Consider the following 26,183-nt stretch of genomic DNA (forward strand, 5'->3'; position numbering starts at 1 on the left):
TTTGTGTTGATCATTACATCTACAATTATTACAAAAAAAGTCCTCCAGACCGATTTCGGCCACGGCGGCCAATCTCAAGTGAGGTTAGCCAACAACGCAGGAGATATTATAGTTCACAAGTGTGTGCGCAAGCACAGGTGCACTCTCTATTCCCTAACTCTCATAATCCGATGGGACGGCAATCCGACACGACCGGAAAGAGTTCAGGCGCAGGACCAACGGCTTTACGTTCTTTCCGAGGCATGGGAGTGTACACACTTCCAACTTCCAGACCTCTTGCTGCTGCTGATAATTTTCTCACAAAAAACCCAATAACTTTTTACTGGCCCGACCTGGGAATTGAACCCAGGACCTCCGGGTCAGCGGCCTTACATCAAGCCACTAGACCAAAGAGGCAGTGAAAATAATAATCATTATATAAATATAAATAATGTAATATGCTTACACACATACACATTACACACATATAACGCTGGCCTATTGAGTGTAAAAAAAAATAGTAACGATGATGATAATGTAAGTTTTTAAAACACACAAATAAAGCAAAGATCCATTGATTGAATATATTTAATTCCATAGGGTTTCTAGATACACATTGATTATCACGAACTAATTAAATATTCGAGGTCAGATTTATAAAACATTTCAAACGCTAAATCGTTTTGAGTTGATCAAAAATAATAATAATATCCTGGGACATTATTCACACACGGTCATCTGATCCCAAACTAACCAGAGCTCGTACTATGGAAACCAGACAACTGATATACTACATATACTATTTTTCTTTTGTAAATACATACTTATATAGATAATTACATCCAGACTCTGGACAAACAGACATGTTCATGCACACAAATGTTTGTTCTGGGTGGGAATGGAACCCACAACCTTCGGCGTGAAAGGTAGGCATCTACCAACCACGCCAACCGGCCTAAATTTGGGAAGATTTGGAAAAAAAATGAAGCTTTTACTGAATCAAATAATATTGCTTCAAATAAATACAGTTACGGTCCAAATCGCTTCAAACTTAACATTTTTTTAATTTATGTACAATTTAATTTTTATTATACATTTAAAATAAACACGTTTTTATTTTAAGCCTATTAAATAATCTAAATGTAACTTAAAATTACTACATTGGTTTTGAGGGTTGTTTTTTTATATAATTCAACCCTTAAAGGGATACAATTACTAATGTCATATTTATCGAATCATATTAATAAATTATATATATTAAATATTGAGATATTTTATAGAATAGGAATAGGAAGGCGGACGAGCATATGGGCCACCTGATGGTAAGTGGTCACCAAACGCCCTTAGACATTGGCATTGTAAGAAATGTCAACCATCGCTTATACAGCCAATGCGCCACCAACCTTGGGAACTAAGATTTTATGTCCCTTGTGTCTGTAATTACACTGGCTCACTCACCCTTCAAACCGGAACATAACAATAACAAGTACTGCTGTTTTGCGGTAGAATATCTGATGAGTGGGTGGTACCTACCCAGACGAGCTAGCACAGAGCCCTACCACCAGTAAAATACAAATACTAATAATAATTAATTTTTAATACAATAAATAAATACAAGAGGCAATTTCAAACTACACAGGTTAGCATAGTATTATATAATCTATTGGTATATATTTATATATATGTTTAACAAAATTGAAATACTGTTATTAGAAACTTAAATATTTGTATTTTTTTAATATGAGAAAAAAAAATCTTAAAAAAATCCAATGAAATCTTACTACACTATGTAGAATATTATAAGATAATTATAAAAACCATTCTATGATTACTATATATTATAAAAACAAAATCCTCCCCGCGTATGTCTGTCTGACCGCGATAAGCTTGAAAACTACTGAACCGATTTTCATACGGTTTTCACCAATGGACGAAGTGATTCATAACGAAAGTTTATATGTATAATTTATTAGGGTTTTGTGAAAATTTGACAATCACGATGGATTTATTATAATCGAATGGTATACTTTAAAACTATCTATGTAAATATATATACATACATGTATATATGTATATTTAAATATTTTCGTATGTGTTTATCGATCGATCTCCCCAAACACGATGTCCAAGGTCCCGATGATGGCCACAATGTCGGCCAACATGGAATTCTTCCCGATTTTCTCGAGCGCCGCGAGATGAGCGAACCCTGGCGCCTTTATCTTGCATCTGTGTAATAAAATTAAATAATCATTATATTGTATATTATTTTTATTTATTTATTAAGAATTATCTTTAACTGGTGGTAGTGCGTTGTGCAAGCTCGTCTGTGTAGGTACCACCCACTCATCAGATATTCTACTGCAAAACAGCAGTACTTGGTATTGTTGTGTTCCGGTTTGAAGGGTGAGTGAGCCAGTGTAATTACAGACACAAGGGACATAAAATCTTAGTTCTCAAGGTTGGTGGCGCATTGGCAATGTAAGCGATGGTCAACATTTCTTACAATGCCAATGTCTATGGGCGGTTGGTGACCACTTACCATCAGGTGGCCCATATGCTAGTCCGCCTTCCGATTCTATAAAAAAAAAAATTATCAACATGACAGGTGACTATGGGTAAAACCCACCATAACTGTAGGTAACCACGACATGTTAAGAGATATAATGTATATACACTAAGCATCTTAAATAATAATTTAAAAAAAAGAAACAATTTCAATTTATATAGTACCAGTTTTCGGCCGCGTGTTGTAGGGGTCAGGGGTCAGGCACGGATAGAGCCTCCTTGGTTTTCAAGCTAGCTCCACCGAATTTCATCAAAATCAGTTACTTTCGATTGTATACGATGATCAGTTAAATAGTTCAGACGTGAAAACGTAACATAGGATTTTAAGATATACGAATACTAGGATCTTAAAACAGTCTTCCTAGAATAGTGGCTAGTTTATAAAGTGAAATTATTGGTGGGCACCGGTATGGCTTGGAGCTGCCGTCGGACACGAGGTACACGGCGAACTCTCCCTTGGGCGCCTCCACGGCGGTGTAGGTGGCCCCGGGGGGGACGGCGTAGCCTTGAGTGAATAGCTTGAAGTGGTGGATCAGCGCCTCCATTGAAGTCTGTAAACATTACAAATGCTATATTTGTATCCTGGTGGTAGAGCTTTGTGCAAGCTCGTCTGGGTAGTTTTTTTTTTTTTAGTTACCACTCCTTCATCAGATATTCTATCGCAAAACAGCAGTACTTGGTATTGTTGTGTTCCGGTTTGAAGGGTGAGTGAGCCAGTGTAATTACAGGCACAAGTGACATAACATCTTAGTTCCCAAGGTTGGTGGCGCATTGGTGATGTAAGCGATGGTTAACATTTCTTACAATGCCAATGTCTATGGGCATTGGTGACCACTTACCATCAGGCGGCCCATAAGCTCGTCCGCCTTCCTATTCTATAAAAAAAATACGAAGAAAAAACTCCTGGGTAGCCTGTCTTCCTTTCCTGTTAAGTCTACTCTGTTCCAAATCACTTACAAGGAAGGTTCAAGTCAGATGGAAATCCGTCAAAGTCTGCCGAACCATTTTCATATTAACTCATTGGGCTGACCTCGAAGAGGTGGGGAATGGGGAACTTAATCATGAAGATGATAATGATGATGATTACGACTCCTCAGGCAAGTCATCGTAACGATTGACGAAACAATAAATTAATGAATAAAATTCAGTTTTTATCTCGCTGGAAAAACGCATTGTGATTCTTCTATATGAAGTGTTTAGAGGGGGAGGGGGAGGGGTTCTATCCCTGACTCGCCAGTGCCTAAAGCGTCTAACACGCCTAGTGCACCGGAATACGCTCCGCACATCAGACAACTCCTGCGTTATACACAAACGCATTCTCTATTGCCAAATGAAAATAGACATTATTACCCATATAGTTAAGGCCGTTAATTACAGTCTTACCTTCATCTCCTCGCGCGACGGCGGCGTCAGCTTGGCGTCGTCCGTCTTCACCTCCCCGGGCGGCATCTGGTTGAGGCACTGCTCGATGATGCGGAGACTCTGCCGCATTTCTTCGACTCGAATCAAGTACCTGTTGAAACAACACCATAATTAAATAACTGTTTTTTTTTTGCGTAGGCTTCGGTACAAGGTACGTGCTAGCTGTGAGCTCATCCGATGACGTCAGCGTAAGATTCTTTATTGTAAGTGCCTTGTTGTTGGTAGTTTGTGAGTCTCTTTCATTTTTAGACAGCATCAACATTTACGAATTCTTTTTTTAAGTCTGTCCTGATGTTCGGCCAGCCTGTCCATGGTGGGGTCGTCTTTATTTTGTATCGCCATTTTAAGTATATTTCATCTCCTTGGTAGTCGCTCTTTGTTCCTTATTCACCAGTTTCCACACAGACATTCGTCTGGTCCTGATGGATTTTGGTCATAAAAGTGAAGAGGCAAATCTGCTGGTTTCATTTCCAAATAACTATTTCTTAGTGTCTATAGGCAGGAACGACCAGTTACCGTGTCATGGTTGGTTTGCCAATCTGCCTACCTCTCTTATATCTGTGGGCAGCGACATTGGCTGAACACCAAATGACTCCACCCGTTTAGAAGTTTTAAGCATCTCACCTATCGTAGCAGTCCCCGTGGGTGCCGATCGGTACATCGAAGTCCACCAGGTGGTAGGCGTCGTAGGGCTGACTCTTGCGCAGGTCCCACTTGATGCCCGAACCGCGGAGCATCACGCCGCTGCAATTACATTATAGACAAAGATTAAACCCAATTAACATTTCCAACTGATCAAGGCTTATCTTTTGGGCTAATTTGCAAATTTTACAACCGCTTTTTAAGGTCCCACTGCTGGGTTGAGGGCTCGTTTGTATGGATTACCGTGCGACAAATGCAGGTTTCCTCACGATGTTTTCTCTAACAAATCACGAGGAGAATTCAATATGTGGTTCTAGTGCATAATATAACAGAGTTATTAGCGAATCGTATGGAATGTGTCAATTTAAGGTTTGTTTATCTTTTCTCCTACTATGAGAACAACCAGTTGAGGTGATCGTTTCATTCCCAAGATGTGTTATCATCAGAAATATCAATTTTATGACATAATCTATCACACAAACGTTTCGAAAAAAATAATTTGAATTCCATTTCAACCAGTAATTGTCCAAACTACTGACTAATCCATCACCACCCATTAATCATTAAAAATTTAACCCGTATAGTGCCGGGAAAACTACCCACCAGCACAATCGCATGAACACGTCAGACGGCCGAAAGAATCCCCCATATCTCTTTCATGCGGCGTGGGAATGATAAGGAATTGTGATGGGGCTAGGTAACCCACAGGCGCGCAGGATCAGCACCGCATCTGCGAAAAGTGGGTTAGGGTTCCGAACTTCCTGGGCTGTGACGTAAGCTCGGGACAGAGGAAAGAAGGAACTATGTCGAGGAGACACATCGAATATGTCCAAAAAATTGTATAATAATGGCAAAGTTGCCAGAAAGATATTAATGAAGGATATATGTCACTGTTGTGGGAGGGATGCTGAAAAATCGTGGTGGGGAGTATATTTGATAGTAAGTTGTTATATATTTTTTAATCGATAGAAGTAGGTAGGCTGGCAGATGGTTGATTGGGGACGAATATGCTATGTCCCTTGTGCATTTAGTTACACTGAGTCACTCCCCATTCAAACCGAAACATAAAAATACTAAGTATGGCTGATTAGCGGTAGAGTATGAATGTTCTGTCGGTGGTAACTAACCAGACGGGCATACCACCAAGTAAATAACATTAAGTTGAAGATGTAAGTAATGGTTAATATTTCTTACGACAGTGTCTAATGGCAGTGGTGGCTATTTACCATCAAGCGGCCCATAATACCTATATTATAGGAAAAAAACTCCAATAACAGGAAGCGAGAATGGATTGATCACACGGAGAAAGAGATGAATTGAAGAGAACCACTGACCAGACAACAAATAAATGGTATAAAGAAATTATCACATTATCTGTATATACCACTTGGTGATGCTTGTCCAGATTTTAGTGCTTCGGTCACCCACGGTCGACTGGCAACGAGTGTGGTGGTGGTGACAGAGTCGGTACCTGAACCCGTAGTTGAGCGCGTCCTGCGCGGTGACCACGCCCACGTCCTTGGTGCGCTGCACCCAGATGCGGTTGGTGGTCAGCACGTCCTCCACCTCGTCGAGCCGCTCGGCGAACTTGCTCGCGAACTCGTATATGTCGTCCATCAGGCCCAGCGGCATGTCCTGGAAAATAAACACACGGAACAGTGAAAAATAGACGAAGGTTTACATCGTCATTACGCGAATTTCTCAATGAAGCTCTCAAGTAACGGTGCTTCATCCGTATTAAATAACACTTTTTTTTTCATTCGCGAACAATGAAAAAAAAGTGTTAATAATAAATTAAAATATTTACAGTTTGCAGTGTTTTTGTGTATATATATATGTATAAAACACATAAATTGTTTTTGTTATTCCTGCCCCTCTATTTCCCCTACTAACAAAAAAAACTATTTTGTTTTAAAAAAAAAAACGGAACTAAATTTAATCCAAAAATAACTATTATCAAAAAATAGAAAGTTCCATGACCTGGCAACACCTCCATACATATATACATATTAAATTATTAATAATACATATAATATATTAAATTTGATTACTTAAAAAAAATGCAATACAGCATATATTAAAATTCATTCACCCGAGACAAACCACTCCATTTATTTATGAATTTCCTCAACTTAAAACGAGATCGTATTTGAAAAAAAATCCAGTGCAAACTTGAAAAATCCAGCTCATAAGTTCACTCACCAGAAACACCCCCCCGGGCCGGATGTAGGCGGCGTGCATCCTGGCGCCGCTGACGCGCTCGTAGAACTCCATCATCTTCTCGCGCTCCTCGAACAGCCAGAAGAACGGCGTCAGCGCGCCCACGTCCAGCGCGTGCGTGCCCACCGCCATTATGTGGTTCAGCAGGCGAGTGATCTCCGCGAACAGGGCTGATGGGATAGAACTAGTAGTAGAAGTAGAACTGTAGTAGAAGCAGCAGTTCTATAGCCTTCCGATCACAGGGGCATAGACAACTTTGACCTTATTTATGGTATTCGTGAAAAAAAATGGGTTTCGAATGTGGGTTAAGATATTATCCGAACTATGGAAGTCAAATTAAAGTGTATTTAAGTGTGTATTCTTAAATAGTCTTGTATTATAAATAGAGGTCGAATATTCGAGAACTGTTCGTAGTGCATATACAATAGCAAAAGTATTAGCGAAATATAAGGTTAGTTAAATTTCGCTATATATAATATATTTTTACTCGTCCGGATATTGGAATACAGTGTAGTATTTTTTATTAACTGTCTCGTTGGTTCAGTGGCTAGATGTAAGGCCGCAGACCCGGAGGTGCTTGATTCAAATCCCAGGTCGAGCCAATAAAAAAGTTATCAAGTTTTTCCGTCAAAGATTCTCAGTATCAGCCTGGAAGTTGTAAGTATGTACACTCCCGTGCCTCAGAAAGCACGTAAAGCCGTTGGACCTGTGCCATAACTCTCCAGTCTTGTCGGATTGCCTCCCATCGGATTATGAGAGTTAAGGAATAAAGAGTGCACCTGTGTTTGTGCACACACTTGTGCTCTATAATATCTCCTGCGTAGTTGGCTAATCTCTCTTGAGACTGGCTGGCGTGGCGGAAATCGGTCTAGAAGACTATTATTACTGTTATTACAGTATACCAATTTTGATTTTTGAATACATCAAATGTGTATGGTGCACCTTGTTAAAGTTGCAGATATATCCTGACCCTTGAAACTATTATCGTACCGTAATCGTAAGAGACCCACAGGACAAAACATCTTAATTGGTAATTAATTAAAATTAGCTTGGGAAAATTGGTAATGTAACGAATGGCTCATATTTCTGACAGTACCAATATTTACCATCGCCCAGGGCCACTTATGGTGCCTTACTATGTATATATTAATAAAAGCTAGTTTTTATTATATAAAAAAAACTCACTTCTTATATACTTCGCCCTCAATGGTATATCAATATTCAGGAGTTTTTCAACCGCTAAGCTGTAGCATTGTTCATTACACATCATAGATACATAGTCGAGACGGTCGAAGTAAGGCAACGCCTGGGTGTACGTCTTGTATTCGATCAGCTTTTCCGTGCCGCGGTGGAGGAGACCAATGTGGGGATCAGCGCCGCGTACCGTCTGTAAAAATATATTATATAATATTTTGAGCAGCACTCACTAGTCCGGTGGCTATATTAGCTCGGACAAATACCCATAACTTTTATGTGTATTTCTGCTTGTCTAGAAGTTGGCACGTCTTCCGTCAGAGCGTCACGGTGACATGCGAAAGCGATCCCGTGGCGCTACTCGTTAAGACGGAAAGGGTACCGCTGGTTTTTTAGTGGGTATTGCGATGTCCGGAGCGCACTCGGCGCCTTAGACACCGGCGAGCCCCACATACCCCCCCACTGTCCCCGTGGGGGAAACGCGTAACGCGATTTTCCAGCGTTAAAAAAAAGGCTTTAGGAGTCTTCACACCAAACCTCGATATTTAGACATATCGAGGGTTATGTCCTAGGCTACCGTACGAACTCAATTGAAGGTTTTTCAACTAGTAACGAAATTTGAAGGCGTTAGTGGGTTACTTTCAAGTAAATTTTTTTGTGCACTCTAAGCTTTGACCTAACACGTAAATTAATTTAAATATATTATTGAATGGGATAAAAATAGGTCTTCGGTGTTATGTGGTCACCATATCACTTAGAATTTGCACGAGGAATAAATCACACCATACGCCGTCAAGCTAACCATCTATGGGTTCTAAAACTTTGTCATTGTCTCTGGTAGTAATAATTGATAAGCGGGTAGTATCCACCACATTTAAATATCTATTTTAATCTTCAATAATGTCGATATTCACCTCACCATCGAGCTCCATTACGAGACGGAGCACACCGTGAGCAGCGGGATGCTGTGGTCCGAAGTTGAGAAGCATATTGCGGACATTTTTTTCTGCTGGCGTGACGATGCCTGGGAAAATATTTAGAGAACTTTCGTGAGCCGACCGTACACGAGGATCTTTTTTTATTTTATATAATAGGTAGGCGGACGACCATACAGGCCACCTGATATTAAATGGTTACCTACGCCCATAAACATTGCCATTGTAAGAAATGTTAACCATCGCTTACATCGCCACTGCGCCACTAACCTCGGGAACAAAGATATTATGTCCCTTGTGCCTCTAATTACACTGTGTCACTCGCCCTTCAAACCGGAACACAACAAAAACAAGTAATGCTGTTTTGCGGTAGAATATCTAATGAGTGGGTGGTACCTACCCATTTTGTAAATGACAAAATGACCAGTAAATGACGTATGACTTTAAGGCAGGATCGTATTTCCCTATAGGCTGAGTACACTTAGGCCTGGTATGGCAAATACATTCATAAATTCATTATTTAGTCTTTGTATGATTGTGCCTGTCTATGTCTTATTTTTCTGTATACATATCTTCTCCAGGACACCAAAGATATCTCTTAAATTAATGTATGTATGCATCGTGCATGCATTAGACAGTACCATCTACAGTCCTATCCTAGGGGCCTTCGACCAAATGGCCTCATCCAGACAATGGCTCAATCATCAAAGTGCCTAGGACCTCTAAGACTGGACTTATACTTAGATATTAATCAATATTACCATATCTAGACATTATTTCAGGTGTATATAATTTTAAATAAAATATGTTTCTATCAAAACAGTAAATATTTGTATAAATAAAGCTCACTGTTATATGGTGGGTGTTTCAAAAGAGCTGTAACGCCTTCAGGGTACATGACAGCACCCTGAAATTGCTTGATGAAGCTTTCGTCGGGCATCCATCTGTGAGCTTCACGCTGAGAGCTGGTACAAAATTATATTATAGTATTATGACAGTGGCTATATGTCTTTACTTTTACAAGCTGTCTTCGAATTGAAATATTACATAATTTAAGTAAACATGAAGCTAACAACAATACATACTCTACGGAGTAGAACGGGTATTAATCAATAAGTATTATTTTCTAATTAAAAGTTGCTATATGCAATGTTACATAATGTTGAATTACTATTCTGTAAATTATATATAATATTATACTTTATTTGAAAAAAAAACACTCACTTCACATTATATAATGCCGGAAGATTCGCTAATAAGGCTTTTGAATTCCCTAAATTAGCACTTTTTCGCAGCAAAACATTCACCAAGAACGACATTTTTAAAAGTATGGCGTTCCGTTGCACATGAAATTATTTTATATATATTCAGCGCTATAATTATTAAACTGTTTCTATTTGTTTTTATTGATACTATTAAAATCAATACAAAAATTTAAACAACAAATAGAAGGAAACAATTGAATTTGTTGCGATTGATAAAGTCGATTCAAAAATCATGAAACAAAATTCGTCAAAATATTGCACTGCTCATTGTATTATCGTAAAACGACAAACTGCAGTATGCATTATGCAGAATTCAAATAATTGCAACTTGCAGAAATCAACTGCCAACTGTCAAGTAATGACATTTGACAAACATGACAAGTTGCGTTCAGGTTTCTTTTTATATTTATTTCTTATATTACTGGAAATTGGAATTGACTGTAAAGTAAATATTAACAGTCTACTAAATAACCATTTCTAAGAATCTGTTGGAAAAAAGTTATTTAGAAACTATTTAAGTAAAATTCCGGTTTAAATTTGTTGTATTTATCAAAAATCAATATGGGATCATTTGATGTTTTGTTAATTTTATAAATTAGTCAACTAGTAATTTTATAACACATTATGGGTAAATATTTTAGTCGCAGTCTAGCAACACCAATAGCTTCTCTTCAAATCAAACTCTATCCTCTGCTTTCTGCCGTCTGTTACTTTAGTGTACATTTTATGTATTTGTCTGTTTTATCTCAATTCAATAAATTCTGTCAGTCTGTCCTGTATCCCCTTCAGTTCAGTCTTAAAAAGTTACTCATTGCGAGTGACGCAGGGTGTCTGCATTGTATAAAACGTCGCTTAGAATGAACTTATTTATGTTTAAAATCCTACAGAATTAACTTAATACTCAATAGTTGGACTTATTAGTTTTAACATGTGATTACAAATGTATATTATTAATTTTATTAGCGCACAAAATGGACGTGAAAGTTTTTAATCGTGGGTGTGATGTGATGTGATTACGCTGGTGCAGTTCCACGGGATTCATTGCAGTCTATTTCTTTTTTTTAATCGAGCGATCGCTGACGTCCGTGTACTTGTCATTGCCGCATTGATCATTACAAAAAAGTAAGTAAATTTTATATTTAGAATAGAAACAAGTAAGAATTAAATCTGAAACAGGATGGTATTTTTTTAAATTACGACCTTATTAATAACGTAAAAAAGTTGGAACGGCACATCTGCTTCCAACATGGTGTATGAGTCATCTCCCATAAAGCTTTCATTTGATTGTTTTTGTTTACGATACAAATGATAATTTCGCGCGGCGCAGGTATGCTCCAAATTAGCGTCAATTAACACAAGTGATAATAAAAAGCGAATATGTATGTCAAACATAAGCTATAAAATCATATCACTATTAACAAAAAAACATTAAATATTAATGAGTTGATTAAAATAATAAATAGCTTATCACTATAATATCTCAATACTTTATTTGGATTAAGTATAAAATAGTGTTATTTTAAATGAATATATAATGTAATAATTTATACCATTTCATTATCATGAATGCTTCAACATGAATTACATTAATACAAATGACAGTTTTTTCATTATGAGGCTAATTACAATTTTAATTTGTAATTATGCTAACTTAATGTATAATTTGTTGTACAATGAATTATTGGGCTTTAAGTATAGACAATAATTATTCTTTTTTTTACATCTTATGTTTTATGGGCCAACATTGAAATATATCAAGACATGTTTTTAAAAATTTGAATGTTTTTTTTTCTTGTGATTAAGTATTTGATTGTTTGTAAAATTTACACTTATTGAAGTTATATTAGTTTAATTTGCATTATCTTTTGTCTTATCAACAAAGATTATAATTTGATGATTTTTAAATGTAGAATATTGCATTTTGATAATATATTTCGTGGATGTGTTCACACTTAAGCACATAATAATTAGCCTTATAATTTTTCAACTGGGCATGGATAGTCAAATCGAACTTGAGAAAAAAAAATCATATACAAGACATAATGAATTTGAAAAATTTAATGATGAACAATTTGATCTCGTAGTTATATTTTATTAATGGAGAAATGCTACTAGTTTTTCTATGGTACTAAAGAAAAGACATCACATTTTTATATGTATCAGTTTGATTTTAACATTTTTCTTTAGTCATCCGTATGTTATTAATTCCTGGAATTTAATTCTTATTAGTGACACTATCTGATAGTCTAATAATACAGTGCTTTTAAAATAAATGTTTTAATTCTTTGTTAGAAATAATATTTTTTCAAAAATGATACAGTTTGTTTTTATCGAAATTGAGTCCGAGCCTCCTTTTGTCCCATTGTGGGCTATAATTTCTGTGCTGTTGGCTCCATAAAAACTCTTGTCAGGATGGTGTCATATTTTTTTTTGTAGTCAGACTAGCAAATTGGCCACTTGACTGTAAGTGGTCACCACCATCCACAGACATTGGGCACTGTAAGAAATATTGCCCAACCCATACAATACTATGCACCACTAATCTTGCTACTATGTTGTATTATTTGTGCCAATAATGACATTAGCTCATTAAACCCTTGAAACTTGAATACAACAATGTCAATATTGCTGTTTGACTGTAGAAAAAGTGATGTGATACCATCCCGTACAGGCTTGCACAAAACCACCTAAGTCGTTATCTTTAATTATTTTATCAACAATACTTGTGTGGTTAGCCTTAACTATGTATGTTGTTTGTGACAAATAATGTTATAATCACAGACTACAAATAAATCTTGTTAATAATAATACCCTATGAAGCTTTATTCTTATTAAAAGAAACCTTTTAAGTATAAATATTATGCAGAATTGTATTTTAGTTTTATTTATATAACAAAGTAATATATTGTAGAAAAAAAATTAATAGTGGACATTTTTTTGTACATATAAATGTTATAACATTTTTTATCTTAAAAATAATTTAATGTAGAAATATCCTACTAATATAGTTAATGCGTAAGTTTGTGACAATAAATGGATCTTTGATTCATGCAAAAAGTATGAAGCGGATTTTGATGAAACTTGGAATGGAGCGAGACCTTGATTAAGTCATAGGCTACCTATACCAATAACCTACTTTCTCCCCACTTGTGCTGGCATAGCTAGTTTTAATAGTATACACCTTTTATATCTGAGAATATACAGGAATGAAGAATAAATATTAAATAATAGTTTGTTCATATAAAAATATAATGGAATAAGCTCCAGACCTTCTCAAAAACGGGGTGGAGGCCTTAGCCCAGCAGTGGGACATTCATAGGATGTTACAGCAGTTTATATAAAAAGAGTTTTCAAGCATATTAAAACGTAACAAATAAAGAAACTATGTTACTTGTATTCTTTGTCATAATATTATTAAACAAAATTTCTCAGACTGAATGTTTTGGGAATGGGAAAATGTAAGTTTCTACTTAATTATTCAACTCTGCGTATACAACTTTATGCATTCATTATTCCTATTTATGCATCATAAAAATGAATATATGGGTTCAAACTTTTTAATTAAAGGTATTTCATTCTGTGTTCATTAAATATAAAATATTTATGAATAGTCAAAGAAATGAATATGTAACGTTGGTAGTTGTAGGCTTGTCTACAATCTTGTATAAATAACTAGAAGATTTTATCTATTGTTTAAAAGGTGTGCTGTGCAAAGGTGTTCTCTTTTCATAATAGTTTTGTAGTTTATTCCACTACTTTGCTCCAACATGATTGGTAAATACATGTATGATAAATTTTCATCTATCGCAATCATGCAAGAATCCTCACAATATTTTCCTTCAAGCCCTAGAATGAGATGTTTTATATACATAAGTTAAATTATGAAAAATCATTATTATTTTGAATTTTAATGGTGGGAGAGCTTTGTGCAAGCTCGTCTAGGTATGTACCACCCACTCATCAGATATTCTACTGCAAAACAGCAGTACTTGGTGTTGCTGTGTTCCGGTTTGAAGGGTGAGTGAGCCAGTGTAATTATAGGCACAAGGGACATAAAATCTTAGTTCCCTAGGTTGGTGGCGCATTGGTGATGTAAGCGATGGTTAACATTTCTTACAATGGCAATGTTTATGGGCGTTGGTAACAATTTACTATCAGGCCCGTATGGTCGTCCGCCTACCTATTATATAAAAATAAAAGAAGATCGGTTAAGTTTCAAATGTTGTAACTGTGCAATATCCCATCTATTTGTCGTAAAATTAATTCTAATCAACATTCAAATGAATTCTATTTGACTATCCAACAGTATTTTCAACCTCAACACACAAATGTCTGACTTTTAGAAAAAATATTTTCATTCACCCCTAAACAAAGTGTAAGTTAGTGACGGATAGTTTCCTTGTAAGTGCAGTTTTGAAGCCAGTGAGAACTCTTTAAACACTCAAAGACAGGATGTGTAGTCGGCAAACACTTATGCATCCATTCTAACATTGCATGTTTGCAAAAATGTGTGATTTAACTTCGTGATGATTCAATATTTTTATTTAATATACATTCAATATATACATACAGACATATTAAGTTGTCATATATTCGTCAATAAACAATGGTTATATATTTTTATTTTATTTTATTAAATAGGAAGCCAACGCTGTATACAATTTTGTTTCTTATTGTAGACTACAATCGTAAATAACTTAAATATAAAAATAGCATACCTCACTTATAGGCTAACTTATCAACTTTTTTTATTTCTACACAGGAATAAAAAAAAGTATATTCTTTGTTATAAAACTTAAAAAAGAACTAAATTGCGTAAGCAAAAAAAAAAAGAAAGAGTTGTTTTTATAAATAGTTCATTTTAAAAACAAAACAAAACATGCAAAAATTATAACAAAAAAAAAAGTAAACGTCGTTCAAGTAAATGTGTAAAAAATTGACAATTAAATTAATGTAAATATATATTTTTTGACGAGCCGGTTGGCGTGGTTGGTAGAACACTTGCCTTTCACGCCGAAGGTTGTGGGTTCGATTCCCACCCAGGACAGACATTTGTGTGCATGAACATGTCTGTTTGTCCTGAGTCTGGATGTAATTATCTATATAAGTATGTATTTACAAAAAGAAAAGTAGTATATGTAGTATATCAGTTGTCTGGTTTCCATAGCACAAGCTTTGTACAAGCTTAATTTGGGATCAGTTGGCCGTGTGTGAAAAATGTCCCCGGATATTATTATTTCGATACAAGATTGAACACAGGTGTAAAAACAAGTGTATGTGTTACATGATTATGAATTCATCATAAAATAGGATTGGTTACTATATTTTAGTCATGAACATTTAAAAAAAAATTAGGCTGTTTCGACGTATTTACTTTTACTCATAAATAAATATGTATTAACTGGCTACCCATCCCTTCGCACGGATAGAATTAGTACACAAAACGCTTAAATTCAAGAACAAACGAAATAGCCCTTCGCTGACGTACGCAAAACATCTCATGCAAATTCATCACAATCGGTTGAATAGTTTAAAAACATAACCAACATTAATATTTATTTATATACTAACTATAATAAATACATTTTAAATTTGCGGTACTAAGGTGATGGTGTTAATGTGTAGGGTTAGAAAAATTCCACCCCTATATCAACCCTCGGGCGGCATAGCTAATATAAATACCCTTGAAGTCGCGTCAATGTTCGCTTATCGCAAGCGTAAGGTCTTGAAAAGGAAGCGGCTTGTCATAATAATTGCAATTATGCGTATAAATATGTAAACGGACAGTTGGACCAAGTATAAAGTCAGTTTTTTTAATTATTTCTTTACTTAATTGAACTATGCCGATGAGTATTCGTATTATAATTTTATGGATGCATCGGTATGAACACGTTTATCAATTAGCATAGCATGTAATTGCAATGGCTTTTCGTTTCTGTATATCCATTGTCGTATCTATTGTATTAATAAATATTTATATTATTTTATAGTTTTTATTATGAATTTTTATTTTATATATATATATAAGTGTTTTTCAAAGTTAACCTTTAAAATGACAAATAAGAAATACTTGATACAGCAAAGGTATGATAAACTGTGTGGATTAGAAAGAAAGGGCATCCTGGCAAGCCCCACAGATTTTTAGTTTAGGTAAAAGTAGAAAAAGTTACGTGTGAATGTCCCGTTTTTGACGAGGTGTGGACCTTACACGCAGCTCCAATTTGGGTTTGGGGATACAAAAGTGGAATTTCAGTGAAATTAGCACGTGATGCATTATAACAAATTAAGCACATAAATTCAGCTGCGCTTGCCTGGGTTTGAACCCGCGATCATCGGTAATTCGGGCGGGTTTATTTAATATAATTTGAGTATACAGTTGTTCCACCATACCAGAGCGGCATACTGCCACGCCGCATCCTGATGATGCCAAATGCCGTGTCATGATAACATCGCCTTGAATTAAAAAAAATTAATATAATCATGAAACGGCATATACAATTCTTATATTATATTTAGTGCATTAGTGCGACGCTCTTGTCTCATTAAACTTTTGAACTTTATTATGTATCTCTTCTATCTATAATATATAACTGCCTCGTTGGTCTTGATATAAGGCCGCAGACCCGGAGGTCCTGGGTTCAATTCCCAGGTCGGGCCAATAAAAAAAGTTATTGGTTTTTTCTATCAGAAAATTCTCAGTAGCAGCCCGGAGTCTGGAAGTTGGATGTGTGTACACTCCCGTGCCTCAGAAAGCACGTAAATACGTTGGTCCTGCGCCTGAACTCTTTCCGGTCGTGTCGGATTGCCGTCCCATCAAATTATGAGAGTTAGGGAATAGAGAGTGCACCTGTGTTTGCGCACACACTTGTGCACTATAATATCTCCTGCGTAGTTGGCTAACCTCACTTGAGATTGGCCGCCGTGACCGAAATCGGTCTGGAGGACATTATTATTATTATCTATAATATTTTAATATTATCTTATGATTAGACTTAAAAATTGGTATGTAATTAATCTCGCTACGATGACGGGAGCCGGAGATACAATAAAGCAATTTTATGAAAGTCCCCGATGGACGTGAAATGGACTCATTTGCCAATTTCTAAAAAAAAAAAAATTATTAATTTTTGTAAATCAAATTATCGCTGGACAATCTATAAGCATGAACAAAGATTTTTAATTCGACTCCGTAAAATTTACGCTGGTGAAGTTGCGGGAATGAACTACTTATAAGCAAAATAATAAAGATTTTGTCTGTGTGCTGTGTGATGTGTGTTAAAATAATTAATCCGAGGAGATTATTATTCTGTTTAGGTTAGCTGAAATTCTGTCACTGTAGTTACGTCATTAATTAAACCTACCGTTTTTGAAAGCAGACTAATTTACTCATTGGCAGAATATTTTTGTTCACTAACAAATAATGAATAAAATTAAAAAAAAAGACAACTTTCCTTCCATATTTAATACTCGTTAGAAAACTAAATAAAATATAATTTCGTTGTAATTAAACAATAAAATAGATATTAACAACAACAACAAATAAAAAAAAATTGTAATTAAGACGCTAGATTTTGGCTGATGTTACATTACATACTTAGACGGTAACTTTTTTTTAAATTCTTGACATTGACATTATAATATTTACTACTAAAAAAACCTTTTTTTTTTTAATTTAAATGCATTTCTCTAAACACAATCATGTCAAAGAACGTTTTCTTTATATAAGACGAGCTTATTTCGTTTTTTTTTTCAAATCTAACAAAAATAATGACAAAGAGGTAAAAAAAATATTTTAGGCTATTGTATTTTGCCTTATATATAGAAGTTATTTTTATATATAACTAGAGCAAGTTAGTTCTCCTCCTTTATCACATTCTAAATAAAACTTATGCAATGACAAGTTTAGTGTTTTGAAAAAGGCTTTAAAAAAAGATTTTTTTTAGAATATTCTGTATTTTAAATGTAATAATTAGTATGATGTTACATATATACGTGTTATTGAATTGAAATAGCGATTCAACGGCGAAATGCTACTAGCATTCTTGACACTATTCCACGTGGTTATGATTTGTGCTTTAGCTATTTTTATTTGAATCGTCTATGTAAATATTTCTTATGTATTATTATTAATACATCAGAATTATTGTAAAATAAATAAACATAAATGGTTTATATCAGCTTCTTATTATAATTTGAGAAGAGAAAAATTATATACTTTTTTTTTATTCAAGTTATAATATAAATTGTATATAAAGTACGTTAAATTGCATAAAAATTTTATAAAAGAAAAATAAAAAGAGTTTGACAGCGGTGGGATTCGAACCCACGCCCTTTCGGACTGGTGCCTAAAACCAGCGCCTTAGACCGCTCGGCCACGCTGCCTTATAGCATCGCAAAGGAAATTAGCATATAGTATTGATTTTGTGTTGTAAGCGTACTTAATTTTTTTTATACTGAATATAAAAGATGCGCAAAGATAATATTCAATAAAAATTAAATTTTAATAATAATATTTAAGATTTAAAAATGAACACAAATATGAAATTTTACGGCTTAGTTAATTTAAAAAAATAAATAAATAATGTCTGAATTTTAATATATATTTAATTTTAAGATTTTTGTGAGTCGCCATATTTTTTTTTAATTTGTTTAACGACAATTTTTCGACAGTGGCATTAGTCGTGGACACGAGGTGTCAGAATGATCAATCCTTAAAATTTATTTATACATAACACATAACAACTAACGCTTCTGTGCGCTGCTTATTAATGCATCTTTTTTAAGTTTTGTTATTTAAAATTAAATATTCGAAATGATTACGCCGAAGTGTTATCGCGGGTATTAAAAAGCGAATGAATCAAGATAGTGCTTTCACTGTTCATATTAAGTATTAAAATTATCTTTTGTACACTATATTTGTGTATGTACTCATTCGAAAATATCTAACCAGTGCGATTCAGTAATGTGATATATTCAGCAGCGCCAGCTATCGGCACCGGGTTGTAACATGCGCAATTGTCGCATTCATTTTTTTTTAATTGAGAACGCTACAGCTGTATAACTATAAGTTCATAAACAGAGTAGAAAAGGTAATGAATAGTTTTTATACATGTATTTAGATAGTTTTTTTTTTTTTTTTATAGAATAGGAAGGTGGACGAGCATATGGGCCACCTGATGGTAAGTGGTCAAACGCCCTTAGACATTGGCATTGTAAGAAATGTCAACCATCGCTTATAGCCAATGCGCCACCAACCTTGGGAACTAAGATTTTATGTCCCTTGTGCCTGTAATTACACTGGCTCACTCACCCATTAAACCGGATCACAACAATATCAAGTATTGCTGTTTTGCGGTAGAATATCTGATGAGTGGGTGGTACCTACCCAGACGAGCTTGCACAAAGCCCTACCACCAGTAAAGCTTTAAATGATTCGAGAACTAGACTATTCCAGAACACAACGCTGATGTATAAATACTCATCGCCAACAATTTTAAAGTCACCCCTATCAAACTATTGATTGCAGATGTCAACGACCCTTCAATCATCCGCAAAACCCTAAATTAAATACGAACGGCTGTCTAGACCTATACACGAACTAGTGCACAACACTGACTCCAGACGATTTACATTTGAAATTGATTTTCTTTCTTCGTATTAAAATTTGTCTGCAATATGTGCAATTCTTTTTTGTAAGAAATACAAAAAATAACGACTTTGAATTGACGCATTGTCATTGGTATAGAATCTAGATATTGAATAATCTATGGTATTCATAATGTTTCATATGTCCGAAGCTGTTATCGGAACTTTGTAAGGAAAATTAAAGTCGATATAAGTACTTATGTATAATAGTGATGTATTATATATATATTATTCGAGAACTGTTTGTAGTACGAGTTATTAGCAAATCGCATGGAATGTGTAAATAAAATATTTGTTTATCTGTACTCATGGATTGAAATAGCAAAATATCATGGTGGTCGGTCAAACGGTGTCAATCTATAAATCACAAACTATATATATTAGACTCTGTGTAATATTTATTGTGTTTAAGTGACAATTTAGTTGTTAAAAAACTAACTTTAATTACTTAATACTTTCAATATAATATATATATCAGATGTTCTAGCGCAAAACAGAACTTGGTATTGTTGTGTTCCGGTTTGAAGGGTGACTGAGCCAGTGTAATTACAGGTATAAGAGACATAACATATTGTGGCGCATTGGTGATGTAAGCGATGGTTAACATTTCTTACAATGCCAATGTCTATGGGCGTTGGTGACCACTTACCATCAGGTGGCCCATATGCTCGTCCGCCTTCCCATTTATATAAAAAAAATGAAAAAATATTATAGAGCTTATTTATCTAACAATAAATATGATATTTCATGCAGTTATAGTAAACATTTTTGCTTCGTAGTGCCGAAGCATTTTATGAACTTTATATCAATAGCAGTAAGGACTATTTTAGCGAAGTTTTAACATTGTTAACGCTTATCAGTTTATTTGTTGAGCGCATAACTCCGTAATGAGGAAACGGAACAGGGAAAATTGTTTGTTGAATACTCTCTGTATCATTCTCTCGGTTATATAACTGTCTTATATTTATTATACAGGGTGTTAATTTGTATACAGGGGATGAATTTTCAAGTCTTACTTTTGAGTTTTGTGCAGTGCCTGGGTGAATGCAAATCCCCCCTCATTCGCCCAGGCACTGCTTAAGACACTTGTTAATTATATTACTTAAGCAATAATGTGTTATAAATGGCGTTGATTGAACCTGTCACATTCTGTATCGCGCTGTCTAGATTCGCCACTGAGTATATATAATATAGGAAGTGATTATCTTGATATGATTAAATAAACTACATTTGTATGAACAGTGGACAGCTCTTTCTTAGTTTACCATTTGATCCCCGAAATTAGTTCGGTTTAAACACAAGAGTAAAAGTAATGTATGCTTTGTCTATATAGATACATTTGAAAGTATATATAAATAGATTTAAATTGAAAAAAAGTATCACGCATCGATCGCACGATCTTGGACGAATCCAGGGAATCTTGGAAGGTTGTAGTGTCCAATAGAGAGAAAGCTTTAGAATTCGCTCGCTGAAGCCCCAATCGGCTGAAAGCTGTCCCATATCGCCACTACTGTCCTATGTCATATATGGAAACTGTACAGCTGTACTGTAGCTCGAAACTCACCGCAGTAAACGGTCGTAAAATGTCAGAAAGTGATACGCGATATTGACCATTATAATCATAACATTTCAAGAATACACGCGTCAAAATGGTATATCACCATAAGTCGGTTGTCAACATTTCATAATTGAGTAATGAAGTGAGGTCTTATTGAATAGCACTGCAAACCGTCCCATGTTTTTGACTTTAATGTACATAATTTTGGCTAGGACTTATTTTTATTTAAGGAATTGCTGAGAAACTCGCAAATGGATCATCTGGTGATCACCTCCGCCTGGACATTGGCGATGTTTTTTATTTATTTATTATGGAATAGGAAGGCGGACGTGCATACCAACGCCCATAGACATTGGCATTGTAAGAAATGTTAACCATGGTTTACATTACCAATGCGCTAGCAACCTTGGCAACTAAGATGTTATGTCCCTTATGCTTGTAATTACACTGGTTCACTGACCCTTCAAACCGGAACCCAACAATACGAATTACTGCTGTTTTGCAGTAGAATATCTGATGAGTGGGTGGTACCTACCCAGATGAGCTTGCACAAAGCCCTACCACCAGTAGTGTGTAAGATATATTGACAAAAAACTTGGGAACTATGTTACGCCCTTGTGCCTCTTAAATACAGGCACATAACACTTCACTCACCCTTCAAACCGGAACGCAACAATACTAAATCTTTATATTTGGCGGTTGAATGTCTGAGTGGGTGGTACCTTCACAGATGGGCTTGCACAGAGCCCTAGCACCAAGTAAATATGTTCGAATTTCGATTAAAATAATTTTCGGTTACGATAAGAAATATTAAAGCGCCACGTGTGTTTACGATAAAATCTATGTGTATATATGAACACAAGACTCGAATTACGTACTCTACCGTATCGTATTGACATATGTCTGTGTCTCGTATAAGTAAGCCAGATGCTGATAAGCAGGACCATCTAGAATGTATCTAATATGTATTTCTCGCGTGCTAGTAATTAGCATGCTTAATCAAATTATAGTTTATTCAATTAGGGTTTAGCATATTTGTATCAGTTCAAAGCTACCGATAAGAAACGGCAAGATACTCAGTAGTTACTCTTTTCTCAAGTAAGAATTAATACAATAATATTTATCATTTATCCTGCATGGAAATTAACGTATATTAAGGGTCCGTTCACACAGACCGGCTCGGAGAGCATCGGCCTGCTTTTTTCTTTTCACACAGACCGGGTCGTATACGCTTGGAATTGGCCGGAGCGGAGCCGCCAACTATTTCACATCGACCGGCTGGAAGAGATCTGAAAGCGGGTGCGGTTGCGGTGCGAGCGAGAAAGAGCACGCAAGCGGAGCCGGTCGGCTCCTTTTATTACTTCACACGAAGCGCGTTCAGGCATTTTTAATGACAAAAAAGGTGCAAATGCAAAAATAAACTTTACTACAATCACTCAAAACACTGTTTCCAACGTGATAAAAATCTGCTCTCCTCTCCGAGCCGGTCTGTGTGAACGGACCCTAAGTACAAATATTTGGGCTATCATCGCCCAGTGTTAGAAGACGTGAATCTTGCTCTGGCATATTATAGACTAACGCTTTACCCGCGGCTTCGTCCGCGTCATAATTCATAATTGTTATATACTAATTTTTACTGGTGGTAGGACTTTGTGCAAGCTCGTCTGGGTAGGTACCACCCACCCATCAGATATTCTACCGCAAAACTTGGTGTTGTTGTGTTCCGATTTGAAGGTTAAGTGAGACAGTATAATTACAGGCACAAAGGACATAACATCTTAGTTCCCAAGGTTGTTGGCGCATTGGCGATGTAAGCGATGGTTGACATTTCTTACAATGTCAATGTCTATGGGCATCGGTGACCACTTACCATCAAGTGGCCAATATGCTTGTCCGCCTACCTATTGTATAAAAAAAACATAGTTCTTTATTCAAAAATGAAGGATTTTCATACAAGCTTTCATCCCCTTCATCACTTAGGGGTTACATTTTCATATCCTTATTGTTAAGCAACTGTGTAAAAGGTATGCGTATGCCAATTTTCATCATGCTAGCCCCAGTTTGCAAGTTGATATGTCAGCGAGTCAGTCAGTTATTCCTTTATATATATATATATAGATTAAATATAAACAAATATTTGGCGCGTAATAACACATCGATGCGTCTAATATTAATATGCAAATGCATTGACAGATAATGCAAGTCACATACATCATTCCACAGATAACAATTTGAACTAGCGGAATGTCAATGTTGACAGAATTAATCATGTTATAGTCGATATAGGTACGTTCGATTAGACGTTTTTAAAACTGTCTAGTTGATATTTATCAAATTTTAAAACGTCATATGCAATCGTTCATTCATCTCTGGCTTTAATTATTAATTACGAACGTCATTTTTTTCACAAAGTCCATGTTTTCTGGTTCATATCTTAAACTTTTTTTGTAATTTGGTAGAAACGAAGTAAAGATGAGATGCTTTTAATTATTACTTACAGTTATATGTATATGTAATTTCTATGATGTATTAATTGTTAAAATATACATTAGAATGAGACTATTTTAAAAGTAAAAAAAAATAATTCTAGACCTTATGAACTTTGACATGAAATTCAAATTGAATGTTACCTAATTAAAATATAAATAACGTTTTGTATGTAAAGTGCCTGTCCGTTGGCAGAATGACTTATTCGTGTGGGTTTGTATAACGTTTTAAAACATCACAACATATTTACGCGAACGTCCGTTATTTGTGTTTTTTAATAGTATATTATTGTTATTTTTAACGAAAAACTTTAATTACAAGCATTTTACGTGCAAAGAGAACATAAAATTTCATTCGAGTCGCGCACGTGCTTGCGGGACTTAAATCGTAACACATTCACATGTTACATAAAAAAAAGTAATAATAGTCTGTCTATGTTGAAAAGAACTCCACTTCATATGAGTTCGTTGTACCGGAGTAGACTCTTTTATTTGCACGTGTTAAATTATGCGTGTGCATACGGCGAACGTGAAAAAAAGTGTTTAAAAAGCGCGGGAAATGAGAGCTCGTGCCCCGCCATAATAGAATGAAGAGCTCTCATTCAAATTTCGAATGAATTCAGTATGGCTGCTTTTGGCTTAGGGAAGTGACTTTGGTTTAATGTCGATTATATTGTACCTACCTATATTTTTTTCCATAATATTGTATCGAGAAATAAAAATATTTATAGATGGATATTAAAATTGTATATAAGTTTAATCATAATTATTTTTTAAAACATATTTGAGATAATAACGTTTTTATATTAAATTGTTAAATTTACGCACGATATAATAAAACAATATTTGTCTTGTAATGTAAATTTTTCAACGGAGATGAATTTGTAAACATAAAAATTAAACTGCACCGCCTTGTCCGGTCATAAATTTTGTTATTTTTATCTTTTATTATCTTTAACATAAACATGTCATTAGAATTATGTCACACATTACTTGGTAGCCGGTTGATATGCTGTGGCAAATTACAAGGCTTTTAAAATAAATAAACTGTTCCTTGTCATGCGAGGGCCCTAATTTTTATATAAAAGGCTGAAGCCCTGGCATGCGTTGCAATGCTTTTTTTAACAACTATGTACTATTTATACTACGTCAGAAATCTTCACAGATATGTTCATATCACGCTTCACGCGTGAAGAATATAAGAAACAATTTTTTTTTTATAATTATGGTATAAAATAAACATGATTTTCTGTACCACGCAGAATCTTACGGCTATTTATTTGGCGCTAATCTTGAAGTTTTGAACCCTTAGATGCTCCATGGCGTTGATATTTTTTCCTTAATAAACATGCCTCTAAGCTTAACGACGATCACAGATTGATTGTGAGTTATCTTCTACGCTCTCGGAAATGGAACACGGCAAATACAAGATGAACTGTTTAAAAAAATATAACTCTGAAAGCACAGGTTCATTATTAAATGGATTTCATTTTTTTTTTTTTTATAGAATAGGAAGGCGGACGAGCATATGGGCCACCTGATGGTAAGTGGTCACCAACGCTCTTAGACATTGGCATTGTAAGAAATGTCAACCATCGCTTACATATCCAATGCGCCACCAACCTTGGGAACTAAGATTTTATGTCCCTTGTGCCTGTAATTACACTGGCTCACTCACCCTTCAAACCGGAACACAACAATACCAAGTACTGCTGTTTTGCGGTAGAATATCTGATGAGTGGGTGGTACCTACCCAGACGAGCTTGCACAAAGCCCTACCACCAGTAATATATTTTTATTTTTATCTCAAGCCAATAATCATGGTGTGTAATCAGGTCATGCTTACCTTTAAAATGAATTTTCATCTGAACTGAACCAACATGTGAAACTTCAGCTCCTTTAGATAAGAGGAAGTGTTTCTGATCGTGATTGCAAAATTTGACACGAACAAACAACAACACTTGACTTGCCACTTTACAAGATTATATTTAAAGTTCAGTTTAACAGCAGGAACCGTCGTTACTTACCACCGGTGAAAAGTAACTAACTAGCTATTTTAATACAATCGGAATTCACCGCACATTCTTCACAATATTTTTGTTAATATTATAGATTCTAATTTATCTAATTGACTAGTAAATATACGAATTAGACAATAGTCGTTAAACAAAAGTCACTTTAAGATAAATAAATGAATAGTGGAATTTATCTATCGATAATAACATTTCAGTACAATAAAATCCATGACATCCCTATTCCGCGCCATGTTTGT

General features: G+C 35.2%; 3 protein-coding genes, 1 long non-coding RNA gene and 1 other non-coding gene across 5 annotated transcripts in view; 2 read left to right on the forward strand and 3 right to left on the reverse strand.

Moving 5' to 3' along the window:
* LOC126778820 (ribosomal RNA processing protein 1 homolog) overlaps nt 1–7,248 on the forward strand; it is a 171,248-nt gene extending 164,000 nt beyond the window's left edge. Inside the window, exon 12 of the transcript XR_007670236.1 lies at nt 7,231–7,248. The gene's annotated coding sequence lies outside the window, so the exon portion shown is untranslated. The remainder of the gene's footprint in view (nt 1–7,230) is intronic.
* Nucleotides 550–10,441, reverse strand: LOC126778869 (NADH-ubiquinone oxidoreductase 49 kDa subunit-like). Its single transcript, XM_050502603.1, has 10 exons — nt 10,182–10,441; nt 9,807–9,922; nt 8,937–9,046; nt 8,014–8,215; nt 6,811–6,998; nt 6,080–6,243; nt 4,591–4,710; nt 3,928–4,057; nt 2,950–3,095; nt 550–2,205 (listed from the first exon to the last, which is right to left on the reverse strand). The coding sequence occupies exons 1-10, from the start codon at nt 10,274–10,276 to the stop codon at nt 2,076–2,078; spliced, it is 1,401 nt and encodes a 466-aa protein (XP_050358560.1). The 5' UTR covers nt 10,277–10,441; the 3' UTR covers nt 550–2,075.
* LOC126778951 (uncharacterized) lies at nt 550–25,683 on the reverse strand. The gene is made up of 2 exons (XR_007670255.1): nt 25,535–25,683; nt 550–1,382 (listed from the first exon to the last, which is right to left on the reverse strand). It is a non-coding gene; the product is annotated as an uncharacterized LOC126778951 (long non-coding RNA).
* LOC126778777 (ankyrin repeat domain-containing protein 50) overlaps nt 10,906–26,183 on the forward strand; it is a 63,390-nt gene continuing 48,112 nt past the window's right edge. The window contains exon 1 of the mRNA XM_050502416.1: nt 10,906–11,344. The gene's annotated coding sequence lies outside the window, so the exon portion shown is untranslated. The remainder of the gene's footprint in view (nt 11,345–26,183) is intronic.
* On the reverse strand, nt 18,525–18,604 carry Trnal-uag (transfer RNA leucine (anticodon UAG)). Its single transcript has one exon. It is a non-coding gene; the product is annotated as a tRNA-Leu (tRNA).

The sequence above is a fragment of the Nymphalis io genome, chromosome 27 (genome assembly GCF_905147045.1).
Source record: "Nymphalis io chromosome 27, ilAglIoxx1.1, whole genome shotgun sequence".
Taxonomy (NCBI): domain Eukaryota; kingdom Metazoa; phylum Arthropoda; class Insecta; order Lepidoptera; family Nymphalidae; genus Nymphalis; species Nymphalis io.

Coding starts and splice junctions, on each gene's coding strand:
- LOC126778869 (XM_050502603.1), bottom strand. CDS start 10,276: ATGTCGTTCTTGGTGAATGTTTTGCTGCGAAAAAGTGCTAATTTAGGG. Junction 9,047..9,806: donor GAAACACCCACCATATAACA/GTGAGCTTTATT, acceptor ATATTTTCCCAG/GCATCGTCACGCCAGCAGAA. Junction 2,206..2,949: donor GGCAGCTCCAAGCCATACCG/GTGCCCACCAAT, acceptor TTTATTACACAG/ATGCAAGATAAAGGCGCCAG.